The 12500-nt window shown below is 49.7% G+C and overlaps 1 protein-coding gene across 1 annotated transcript in view; it reads right to left on the bottom strand.

The window, feature by feature from the left end:
* arhgef4 (Rho guanine nucleotide exchange factor (GEF) 4) overlaps positions 1-12500 on the bottom strand; it is a 104284-nt gene that overhangs the window by 53208 nt on the left and 38576 nt on the right. Inside the window, exons 3-4 of the mRNA XM_048267234.1 lie at positions 2611-7041; positions 492-767 (exon numbers count right to left, since the gene is read on the bottom strand). Coding sequence (XP_048123191.1) covers positions 492-767; positions 2611-7041 — 4707 coding nt within the window. The remainder of the gene's footprint in view (positions 1-491; positions 768-2610; positions 7042-12500) is intronic.

Genomic DNA, 12500 nt, shown 5'->3' with positions numbered 1-12500 from the left:
AGGAGGATTACAGGAGCTCTGCTGGGGGTTTAATCAGCTTTAGGGTTTGTTTTTATATATAATAAATATAGAATAATAGAATTTATAATATAGAAGGTCGCTGTTTAAAAAAATCTCGAGCCAGATGTTTTAAACTGCTTTTTAATATTCTAATTATGTCAATGTCTAAAATCCAAGATCAGTTTTCTTTTTTTTTTTTTTTTTTTTTTTTTTGAGGAAAAGTGAGAGGAAAAGAGACTGAAAAAAAGCAGCTGAGGCTAAGACGCTGTGGGAAGAGACGTTCAGGCAGAGAATGGGAAAACAGGCAGGGCCTGGAGAAGATGTGCCTGGAAGAGGCAAAGACGCAAAAGGAGCAGACACCAGTTCAGAAAGAGCACACGGAGCAGAGCAGGAGGAGGAGGAGGAGGAGGAGGTGGAGAGAGAGGAGGTGAAAGAAGACTGCGCTCGGGACGCTGCGGAGAACGCCCACAGGTGGTTTACACCTCTCTTACTTTCTCCATCTCTTCTGGGATCCGGGAATGGAGCTCGCGCACAGCGTGGGCCAGCTTCCTCTTGCGATTCTTCTCCTCCTCGATCCACAGGTCGTCCGAACAGCAGTGTCGCCTGCGGAACGCCTGCCCACGCTCCTTCCCACTGGCCATGCCCTGTGCCCGTGACACTGGCCTGGTGGGGCCCGGCGTGCGTGCGGTCTGCCGCGGGGTGTCCACCATCTCCATCAGTTTCTTTGCTGGCGTGTTTGTGGCAGGTCTACTGCCATCTTGTGAGGCCTTAGAGGGCACAGCCGTAGAGAGCAGTCAAACCTTTTGGCTTGTTTTGTGTAACCTTCTACATATGAAACCTTGTAATGGCACACAGAATTGAATCTAAACAAAACCTAACCTAAGAATTTAATCTAAACTTAACCTAACTTAATCCCTAGTCTTTGATGTCTGTGCCTATTGGGCTCATTCCAGTCGGTTGGACTGACTGCCTTGTCATGCCACAACAGGTGCAGACACGAAAGCCACATGAGCTTTAGCGCTGACTCACCATGTCCCTGGCACTGGTGCTGTGGTACACAGAAAAAAAACAGCTTTTCCAGACAACACCAGAATAGGCCAGCGCATTTCCTGTGGCTGTAATTACAGAACTAAGAAAAGCCTTTAGGGCCCTCTTCTCCCAGCAGGGAGCTTTCTATCCTCTCATTGTGACTGGCTACAGTTCACGAGTTGCCCCTAGATGGAGCTAGACTTTTACTTTAACGATGGCTCATCCATGCAGCAACAGGCATGGCTGTTTGTATGCTAACACAGTCCAGGCTGAATGGAAATCTACCACGGTACTGACAAGCATGGAAAAAAGAGCTGACTTAGCTGACTAAATCTTCATCCCCTCTTGCTGTGCTTGTGTGTGGAGGCCAGAGAGGAGATAAAGAGTGTCTTGTTCTACCTCTGCCCTTCAGAGACAAATACAGACACACGCATAGACACAAACACACAAAAACACACACACACACACACACTCTTGAGCACACACACTTGCAGGCAAACACATGCACAGACACAGACTCACTTTCTCACTCACACACACACACACACACACACAAACACACACGCACACACACAATTTGAGTGAAGGGACTTGGGCTGTCGTGAGTGAGCGGCTCATCAGTTCGTTATTTATATTGAGGATTCAGTGCTATGCTGGACAGAGCCAAGGCCGAGAGAAGGAGAGCAAACACTTGTGTGTGTGTGTCTGGCTCCCGCCCAACCGTAAACAAGCCCTCTTTATCCTCCTCATCCAGAGTGACGCTGCCCACATGGGCAGCCTCCAGCTCTCAATCATAACGCTTTTAGGGAAAAGAGGCAGTTAGTCTCACTGGCAGCGACTCTTCCTCTTTTACACATTCACTTGTGTATGTACCTTAAGGTAGAGTTACAGAGACAGATTTTGATTTGAGTTGCTTTTTTCCTGCAAATTGCAAGGCATTGTTTCTTTTCTCTTTAAATCGCTACAAAGGTACAAAAGCAACTGGCATGGTAATTGGAGTGAACCTTGGCCAAGTTCTCAACAGAATGTCTTTTCTTCACTGGATTGCACCGGTCTGATTTTGATTATGGGATACAAGGGTGTCTTTTGAAACCGAAATCCATTGGAAGCTGCTCATTTGAAACAATCTCTTTGTGGTTCTTAGATTGGACAAATTGATTTGAATTGAGTCACTGGCCCGGCAGAATTAATCATCAATCTTGTTTAGCACATGTCAGAAAAAGTTGGACAATATCCCCCACTACATCTTTCAAGCATCTGTACATATCTAAAGTCAGTGTAGAAAAAGAAACTAGCATACAATACGCACAGTACAGCATTCTTAGTCATGCTCATAACCATGCAGTTCATCATAAAAAAGTTTATCACAACTTACACTTCAGTGTTTCCCATACATTGACTTATTGCGGCCCACCACAATATCAACATTGACCACCACACAATGATTATCTAGGTTGTACTAAATTGTGCTTAAATCTGGTTAGCATCATAACCACGCTGTGCTAATTTGTTAAAAACTGTTAATTCTGCAAACCAACCACCACAAATGGAATTCAATTCTGTGGGAAACACTGCACTTACCTCAAAATCATTACTGGATATGGATGTGAGCAGGCTGTTTTGAGACTGGCCCTCCGTAGCCCCATCCTCACGCTGGCAGATGAGATCCATGGGGCTGAGGGGGCTGAGCGAGCCCATGGGCCCTGCCTTGGGCTTCAGGGTCTTGGGCCTCTCAGGAGGCTCGGAGAGCGCCTCCACGCTCATGCCCTGGCCCAGGAGGATGAGCGAGAGGGCACTGGAGCGCGCGGGGCCGTAGCGGAAGTTCCGCCGCTGGCTAGCTGACCTGGGGCTCATGTGAGGTTTGGGGCTCATGGGCCGTATGGGGATGTCTGGGCTCTCGCTTGTCCCCGGCGAACGTGCGGACATGTGAATGGCTAAGGTTCCGAGCGAGCCGGGGCTCAATGGTGACGAGGGGCTGAAGTCGGTGTGAGGCGGGGCTTCCGAGTCGTCAGAGGATGGAGGGCCCGAGTCCGAGAAACTGATCGACAGGCCGTTGGGAGGGGCCTTCCTCCGACGCCCCTCGGACTTGCTCCCCTGGGGCGAGTCATCTGAGACGACGTCCTGCTGAAGGCCCCTCTTGGTGAGGGGGTCAGTGTGGCAGAGGTTGCGGGGGCTGCTGGGCGAGTCCGGCGTGCTGAGCCTTTCCTGGGCCGAGCGTGTGGCGTAGTCGCTGTGGACCTGCCGCGTGCCACCCTTGGGCTGCTCGCCGTCCGGCACCGACACGGTGCGGCGCAGCAACTCCGCTTCTTTGGCCCGCCGTAGTCTCCTCCAGGACTGCTTCCCTGCCCGCGGGTCCTCCCCCTCGGGCCGCCCACTTGGACTGGCCTGCTCCTCGCTCTCCTTATCCATCGCACGGGACTCAAACAGACTGGACAGGGACTTGTGCGCCTGGGCAAAGCGCAGTCGCAAGCTCAGGCTGTCGCTGCTCTTACTCCTCTTGTAGTTCAGTGCGTCTGGACCACCTGAGCTCGCTTTGCCGTGCCCCGACTCGGGGCTCCCTTCCTTGTCGGCTTCGTCCCCACCCTGGCTGTAGAGCTGGCGGACGTGCCGCGTGCGGGGTGCCGTGGGGAAGAACCCGTGGTCCTCATCATCCTCCCCCTCGTGCTGGGACGCAGAGAAGGCCTGCTGCACTGTGTGGTTGAGGATGTCGCCCTTGTAGAAGACGTCATCGTCCGAGTTATCGCGTTCAGTATCTCTCGGCTCCACGCTGTGCGACCGGTAAAACAGCAGGTCCACCCCACCGTCTGAGGACTCCCTGGGCCCCTTCTTGCCATCCTTGGAGGTGCTCTTTCCCTTCCTGAAGGAGGGCATCTTTGCAAAGACAGAGAACTTGGAGCCCCTGCCCGAGTGGCTGCCCTTCCCCTTGCTCTTCGAGGGTTTCCGTGGGCTGGCACCCCCACCTGTGTGACCTGCGCAAAGCTCATCCGTCTCCTCGCTATTTGTGCTGGTGGTGTCCAGGTCCTGAGACGAGGCTGTGGGGCTCCTTCTGCGCCTCTCCGAGCCCACGTCGTCTTCGGGTTGCAGGGTCGCGGGCCTTTCTCTCCCTGGGTCAGCGTCAGGAGCACAGGGGTCACAGTGCGGCTCCCTCTCGGGACAGAAGAGCTCGGCTTTGGGTTCGTCCGAGGGACTCGGAGCCTGTAGGCACAAGGCGGGCATGTCAGAAGAGAAGACGATGGCGTCCCTCCCCTCTCGATCCTCCCCAGCTGGCTTCATTCCCACCCCTCCTCTCTTTTGCAGTTCACACTCACTTAGCTCTTCATCCTCAGCCACCACAGAATTCTCCTGGGAGCGGTCTATCTCCAGAATGGGCTCAAGGCTGGGGACCGACAGCAGACTGAAGCCCGAATCTGGGTATGGGTGCCTCACTATCCTTACTGTAGTCTGAATAATATGTGGAGAGGTTACTGAACTGATTGTACAGTAATCCAACTCTGGACAATCACTGCTACTACTGTGGTTCCTGGTGTTGGTGCTGTGATCGTCAGATATGGGCTTGGTTTCAAATGATTCACTCTCCTGCTCCTCTGCCTTGTTATTTTCTAACAGTAAAAGGCTAGTTAAAGGCTCAAGATCGTCCCCATTTTCCTGGTTTGGCTGGGGAAAGTCCTGGGTGGTGTTAGCAGTACTGTCTAGCCTGCTACTGTCTTCAGAATTCTCTGGGGACCGTGAGGAAAATATGTGATGAGAGAGACTCTCACTGTCAAGATACCCTTGCTGTGGAAATTTCACCAGTGCATCCACATCAGCTAGAGTGAACTCACAGCGCACCACGTCAGTCTCATCTCCTATCCCAGACAAGGCAGAGTCCTCACTGCTCCAATAAGGCTCAAAATCAAGAGGGCACAATAGATCTTCCGAGCTCCTCTCTTCTTCTTCCTCTTCTACAGGGCTGACGGCCCCGCTGGGGATCTCCAAGGGCAAGTCTGTGATTTGTGCTGTAGCCTGAGATTGGGAGGGCGTGTGCGGTTTATCACAGTCCTCAAAGCTGCTTTCAGTCCTGTGCACAGTGAAAAGCTCTAGGGAGAGGTTACAGCTAGCAGTCTCCACACCACAGGGAGCCACGACGGGCTTGGTGTTGTTGTTGGAGTCAGAACGCGAGGACTTCTCACAGCAGTGAGGCACCAGCTGTGAATGGACCTGTTTGGAGAGGGCGGAGTGGGTGTCCAGCGTGATCTCTATAGTCCTGAGATCAGAGGCCAGAGTGGCGATGATGTCTGCCTGAAGAAGCTCCGTTTCACGAGGGCCGTTGGGGTCATTTAGGATTCCACATGCCTCTGTCCTATCACCTGGTTCAGTTTGTGTCAAAAATGGTTCCTCAGTTACTTCAACAGAAATGTCGGTAGGTTTATGTTGTGTTGGCTCTTCGTACTGTCCTTCGTGATGTGGGAGCTCTTGTGCGTGTGAGTGTGATTCTAGGGGTTGCTGTGTGCTGTCCACATCCTGTTCCTGTTTTAAGTAAACATGGCGGCCTCTTTTCTCCTTCTCCTCCTCCTCTTCGTCCTCCTTCTCTTTGCTCTCCCCCACTGATAACGCCTGCTCTCTTCCCTCCCCCTCGTTTTGGGCCTGGGTGGACAAAGTGGATTGCCTTACATCACAAATCTGTAAGGGAGCGTCCTTGCAGTCGCTGTGGGGGAGGGGTGAACATTCCTCAGGCTGTTTCACAGTGTTAGATTGTGCAATTAGGTCTGAATTGGACTCTGCGTCTAAGGTGATGAACTCATCAAGATGACGCTCAACAGTACACTTAGGCAAGACACTCTGGTCACAGGTAGATGAAGGGTTGTTGGCTTCTTCACAACTGATGCCCTCTTTGTCCGGTACCTCGAATATTACTTGGAGGGTTGTAACAACATCTTCATCATTCTCCAGCCGCGGCTCTTGCTCTGTTCGAGCCTGCTGCTGTTCCTGTTGGCTTGTTTTCAACACCACCCCATCAGTCCCTGCCTTTACACTTGAAGGAGAGTCAGCAAGTGGGTGGGACTCCAATGGAGAGCACTCTGGGTCAGGGGGATGAGGAGTCGATGCAGGAGGAAGTCCAGCCTCCTCCGGACCTGCTGTACTTCTAATAGTCGGATCTGTCCCACGAAGGGGATCCTGTTCTGCTGTAGTGCCGACACACACCTGAGACTGGACACTCAATACGCTTGTTTCGCTGCAGGGCTTTGTGTCTGTTTCTGGGGTAGGCTGCTGGTCTATATGTGTAACTCTCTGACTGGGAGTACATGTGATTTGGGTTTCTGTAACAGGTGTGTCAGTGTTGCTATTCTCTTTGTTGTGACGGTTTGGAGAGATGCTGCAGGGTCTGTCAGTGCTAAATGCACAGTTGGTCTCAAAAGACTGTGCTGTTTCAGGTCCTTGTGTTTTTGAACAAGATGAGTCTATGTGTGTTGTCTCTGTGCATTGTGAGTTTGTAGACAAGATCTCTGTATCTGGGCTACAGGCCTCTGAGCTGGATGTGCCGATTGTGTCGGTACAGCCACATGACTTTGTGATGTGGGTCTCTAGACAGTTCGAGACATCACAGGCTGTGCTTAGTGTATTGGGGTTGTCTGTACATACTAGGCTTTCTGCGGGAGTGTCTGGGCTGCAGGTTGCTATGCTGTGCTGGTCTAAGTTGACGTCGTCTATGCCGCTGGTCTCTGTGCTGCTGGTCTCTGCGGGTTCTCTAGCATCGCTGGGACGCCTCTTGAGCTGATGCGGCCTACGCTCCTTCGACTGGAGGCCGTTCTCCAAGTGCCATCCCTTGTAAAGGTCCTCGGCCCCCAGGAGGGCTGAGAGGCAATCCTCGTTGTCCGAAAAGGTTTCGCTATGCCACGAGAAGGAGTCGTAGTACTCCTCGGTCGAACTCTCCGCCACGTGGTCACTCCACTCCGGGGGATCCGACTCACCGAAAGCCCCCGCCTCCTCTAGTCCTCCGTCGTCGAGCGGAGAGTCCTCAAGGGAGTCCTGGGCCTGGTGAGGAGAAGAGGAAATGGGTTAAGATAGAAATCAAAATGAAGGGAATAATTAATCAAAATGAAAGCACAGAATAATTGTTAGTATTGTCATGAAGGAGTCAAGAATTGCTTCTGTTAATGTGGGAATAGTTTGAACAAAAATAAATTAACCTGAGGCAAAAGGTTAAATCACAACTTTTATTTTGTTTATTTGGGGCCCCAAGACTTAGCTGTGCATACATAAGCAGGACCACATGTTTGCTTGTAAACAGCGGATTCATGCTAATTAGAGCAGAGTTCCGGCACCTGGGAGGAACAAGACTCCGATTCTGAGAGCAGGCAATGTACAGAGCACCTGACTGCACAGCTATCTCATCAGGAAGTTGAACATATGCCAAAAGAACTCTGTCACTTTTTCCCACACTATAACACTCACTAGACACAATACAGGTATCACGGCTATCAATCAGGTTTATTAAGTCTACTCAGACACGTTTTAAAGTCATAAACAACAAAAACATAACACTGAGTGCACTTGCAATCATTCTGCAGACACATATCATGGTGGCGTCTAGGCGCAACTTAGTAGAAGAGCCAAAACATCGTCATTCAGGTCAGACTTACACTCCAGAGCCTGAGCACCGCAGCTGTGTCCATGGTTAAAGCACAGAGCCGAACGAATCCCCAGCTGAGCACGGCCCCCATGGCGCCCGACAGCTCTCTCTCACACACACATTCAGATTCAAGTCTCACACACACATAGTCCATACGTCTTGTTCACTGTTCGTCTGCTTTGGTTTCCCCTCCTCTGTCCTCATCTCCTCCCTTGTCTGTTCTCTTCACACCCCTCCCTCCCTCTCTCTCTCTCTCTCTCTCTATCCCTTCTTTGTCTCTGTGTTTATCTCACATCGCCCATCCTCTTGGGCGCATCGGGTCCCCGCTGTGGCACTCTTAAATTACACAGGAGTCCCTCTGCTGCGGAGCCGGGCGCTACCTGCAGGAACTCGCCCGCAAATAATATCCACACACCCCCCCGGCCACACAGAGAGAGAGAGAGAGAGAGAGAGAGAGAGAGAGAGAGAGAGACAGAGAGAGCACAGAGAGAGAGAGAGAGAGAGAGAATAGAGACAGAGAGAGCACAGAGAGAGAGAGAGAGAGAGAGAGAGAGAGAGAGAGAGAGAGAGAGAGAGAGACACAGCACAGAGAGAGAGAGAGAGAGAGAGAGAGAGACACAGCACAGAGAGAGAGAGAGAGAGAGAGAGAGAGACAGAGAGGTATGAGATTAAGGTAAGGTAATCAGGAGGGAAAAGGGGTCTGTTTCATCTCGCATAGAACATTTGGTCCCATGTTAAAACTAGGTGGCAGGCAGTCCCTTCTTAATCAACTCCAATCAAGGTTCTGCAGTTACTCACACAAATAAAGGGAGACACCTTGAGTTCCACACCCAAGAATAATATGGCACCAGCAGTTAATCAGCAGAAAAGACCCACCTATTGCCTAAAGAGCTCACCTGCTGCAACATATGCTAAGTATGATCTATGATAATAACTACAGTGCAGGAACTATTTTCAAATACATTCATCTGGAATGGATGCACAATGTCTGTAGTGACAAAAGAGCTTTTATGAGAACGCAAGTGGCTTCATACTGTATCTGAGATTCTGAGGAGCATTTGACTATGACCAGTACACAGGAAGCGGTCAGGAGGGGAACCCAGAAGTGGATGAGTGCTAAGTGGTGAGCGCTTCCTCTGGGCTATGGAGTTATCATCCTATAGGAAGCATGCAGGCCCGGTCTGCTGCATAATGACCGTTGTGGAAACCAGTGAGAGTTCATGACCTGTGGTCTACCAGTGGGGAATGATAGGGACGTCCTCTCTCCTTTCCTGCGTTGACATTTACAAACATTTACGTCTGGACGTGTACCCTCAAGTGACCTAAGCATTTAAAGATCTCTTAACAAGTAAACATGAACATGTATCCAGTGATGAGGTGAACAGACACTCAATGATCAGGATAAATAGATACAGTAGTAATTGCCTAGTAACTGCATGTAACTAGGAAGTACAGCAAGAGGTTAGGACTCAAGAGATGCCACCAAGTTATTCTTATACATGATATGCACAGCCTCATTGTGAGTAGCCTAGCTCCTGTCTTCATGTTATTAATAACCATCCCCACGCTAATCTCTCTGTCAAAGGCTTTAGCCACCCGTGTGCTCCCAGGTAGTAAACACTCAGTGATTGACAGGGGATTGGTGTTTCTCTTAATGGAAACCAGTAAGTGAGGAGGGGCTTCGCTTAATCCCTGCCTTTGCATTGGTGGATGCTTCAGTGGTCACCCTGTGGCTGATCGACCCACCGGCCCTGTAATGGCGAGCGGAGTTGTTTATGGGCTTAAAAGGGCTCCCATAGACGGGCTCTCGGACATCGCCTGGCCGTGAGAGACAGATCGCCGGATGAGACGAGACGGCGGCTGGCCGCTGGCCGCCCTCTGTCACATGCTGTGTGTTAGCGGCCTTAGAGCCGTGCACTATTTCTGTTTCACACCAGCCTCACAGGCCCAATAACCGCAGCTGTCCACTCTCTTAATTAGGTCAAATAATTTCGTCATTGCCCAATGATTACATCAGCCTGATATTTAAAGAGACACTTCGCAGGAGTAAAATTCCACCAATACTATGGTAGGAATAAATATGTCAAAAATGGGTAATGATGGGTAATGAACTTTATGGTTCCACCTGATTTAAAACTTTTAAATGTTTATTGTTTCTTTTCATATATTATATTCTGTCATATTCTGTCAAAAATGAAGCACAAAACATGGCCAGAAAGGAGAGACAGTAAACTGGGTTTGTACTATGGGATTAACAGTGTATATCAATTTTCATGAAAGAATGAATGATAAAGTACAATATATTTCATACTACAAGGGCATTTATTTCACTGTCCAGGTCAGTTGCATGGACTATGATCTGATCAGATCAGATTCAGTCATGCAGATAGGATAATGTATGGCTCTTATGTAATAGATGCTACGCTATGAAAAGCAGCTCCTTTGCATGTAATGACCACATCTGATCAACAACTAAGGGTTTGTTGTTCATAATCACAGTCAATAACATAAGCAGAGGTGGTCTGGGATTGTAGGGAGGAGTTCCATCTCCGGTTGTACAAGTGGGGGAGTCTGCCACCCCTGCCTGTGGTAACTTCCCAAGCCCCGAGTGGCTGCAGGGAAGCGGGGGTAATCCCATCAGAGCTGCCGCGGCTACTGTGGGTCTACGTCATAGACCTCCCGCAGTTCACGGGCGCGCATGCACATATGGTTCTGGGAATTATAGGAGATTTCACTGAAACTGAACAGCCACAGTAAAAGCTATACATAAAAAGCTATAAGGCACCTGAACATAAGGCTCAACTAGGATTACCATCATTTACTTGGCTGTGTTAAAGGGTAATACAGTAAATCGCATGGCTTACTCAAAGAAAGACTAGTCAAAAGTCAAAGGTGACAGTGGAGGTCAAATAACCAAGTCCACCTTGCCTACAGTAGCATGATGGAAGTAGAATTGCTGTGCTGATTTCCAAACTGTATAAGATACAGCTGAGTAACAAATTCATACATTACGTCAATACCTTTTATCATTAGCTGAGGCGAATACTTCAATTAATGAACAAGCTGTTCCATTCTGACAGGATTTCACAGATGAATACAAAACACAAGCAGATTATCTGTTTTGGAAGAGAGTGCTGTGTTTCTTTCCAGCATGGAACATGCTTAGGAGAGCTGGATTGGAATTCTGTCTGGGAATGATGGGAGGTGCAGGTGGGAATATTCCATTCATCCATCAATGGACCATTATGTAAACCAGCTGCTGGGTTATCTCACTTCAAACTGATAAGGCAGAGTGGAGGTGATCTAGCATGCGCACGGAGCGAGGGCAGGCCACATCCTGTCTGATAACCTGTCCCACGCTGCACCACACAACCAAATATTCCAGTATATCAGATAATCGGGGAAGTCATTAATTGCAACACAATTAGGAGTATGACAGCCAGGCAACACACATACTACTCACGTGTATTCTCTCCCTGTTCTAGAAGTCTCCTGGGATTAAAGTGTCTGCTGAATGAACAAATTGACTTGAGGAAGAGCAACTCCACTGAAAATGTTCACTTGCATTACATAATCATGGCCTGCGCTAGGCCCTGGGCTTTAAAGCGTTAACACCCCGTGTGATCTGAAGCAACAGGACCACAGCCTAAACAATGTCATTGAGACCAAAATGCAAATAAGCCCTGTGGTCTGAGCAAATCTATTCATTCTCCACCAACACTCCATCAGCAGCACTGTATTCGGAATAAAGCCAGTTGTTGTTGTCGCTATTAATCTCGGCAAAGGTTTGGTGATCTGATCTCTCTCCGCCTTGCTTCACACAGCACTGGGGGTAGGGCGCCGAGTTGCACCTCTCCCCATATGCTGTGTGTGTGTGTGTGTGTGTGTGTGTGTGTGTGTGTGTGTGTGTGTGTGTGTGTGTGTGTGTGTGTGTGTGTGTGTGTGTGTGTGTGTGTGTGTGTGTGTGTGTGTGTGTGTGTGTGTGTGTGTGTGTGTGTGTGTGAGCATAAAGGGGAGTAGAGTTGCGGTGAAAGATAGCATCTCTGCGCCGTGGCACATTTGTCTATCTCAGCATTTCTCTCTGCGTGAGCGCTGTACAGTCCAACCTCCACGAGACTCTTGCGCAACCGAGCCCACCACGCAACCGAGCCACTTTGTTGGCGTGCCAAAAAAACTGCTGGTGATCAAACACAGCCAAAACACTTATTATCCTCACATTGCCTCACAACAAAAAGCCGCTCTGGCGCCCAGGAGCCTCCCTTCATCTGGGAGCAAGACCGGATGGTGCAGTAGCCGCAGCCTCCTGGCTAAGGCCCCAGAGGTGAGAGAGGACAATGGTGTAAGGGGATAGGCCCCCTCCTCCGTCTGCAGCCCCTGCAGTCACTGTGCTCACTGCACCATGGTGACCATGTGGAGAACCCTGAATGGAGGAGTAATGTTATTCTCCGGTCAGTGATATGATGTCTAAAAAGCATGGTCAGTGTATATAAGTATATAAGTATATATACTCTTTTGATCCCGTGAGGGAAATTTTGTCTCTGCATTTATCCCAATCTGTGAATTAGTGAAACACACTCAGCACACAGTGAACACTCAGTGAGGTGAAGGACACACTAATCCCGGCACAGTGAGCTGCCTTCATCAACAGCGGCGCTCGGGGAGCAGTGAGGGGTTAGGTGCCTTGCTCAAGGACACTTCAGCCGTGCCTACTGGTCGGGGTTCGAACCGGCAACCCTCCGGTTACAAGTACGAAGCACTAACCAGTAGGTCACGGCTGCCCCAACAACAGTGAGTCAGTGATGTCCGAAAAATATGACACAAAAAGAGGTTAAGCTACATCTGTGCTTTGTTTTTTTTTGTT

Source organism: Alosa alosa, chromosome 16 (genome assembly GCF_017589495.1).
Source record: "Alosa alosa isolate M-15738 ecotype Scorff River chromosome 16, AALO_Geno_1.1, whole genome shotgun sequence".
Lineage (NCBI taxonomy): Eukaryota > Metazoa > Chordata > Actinopteri > Clupeiformes > Clupeidae > Alosa > Alosa alosa.
Note: the sequence above shows the minus strand (reverse complement) of the source record. Positions and strands in the feature narration are given on the sequence as shown.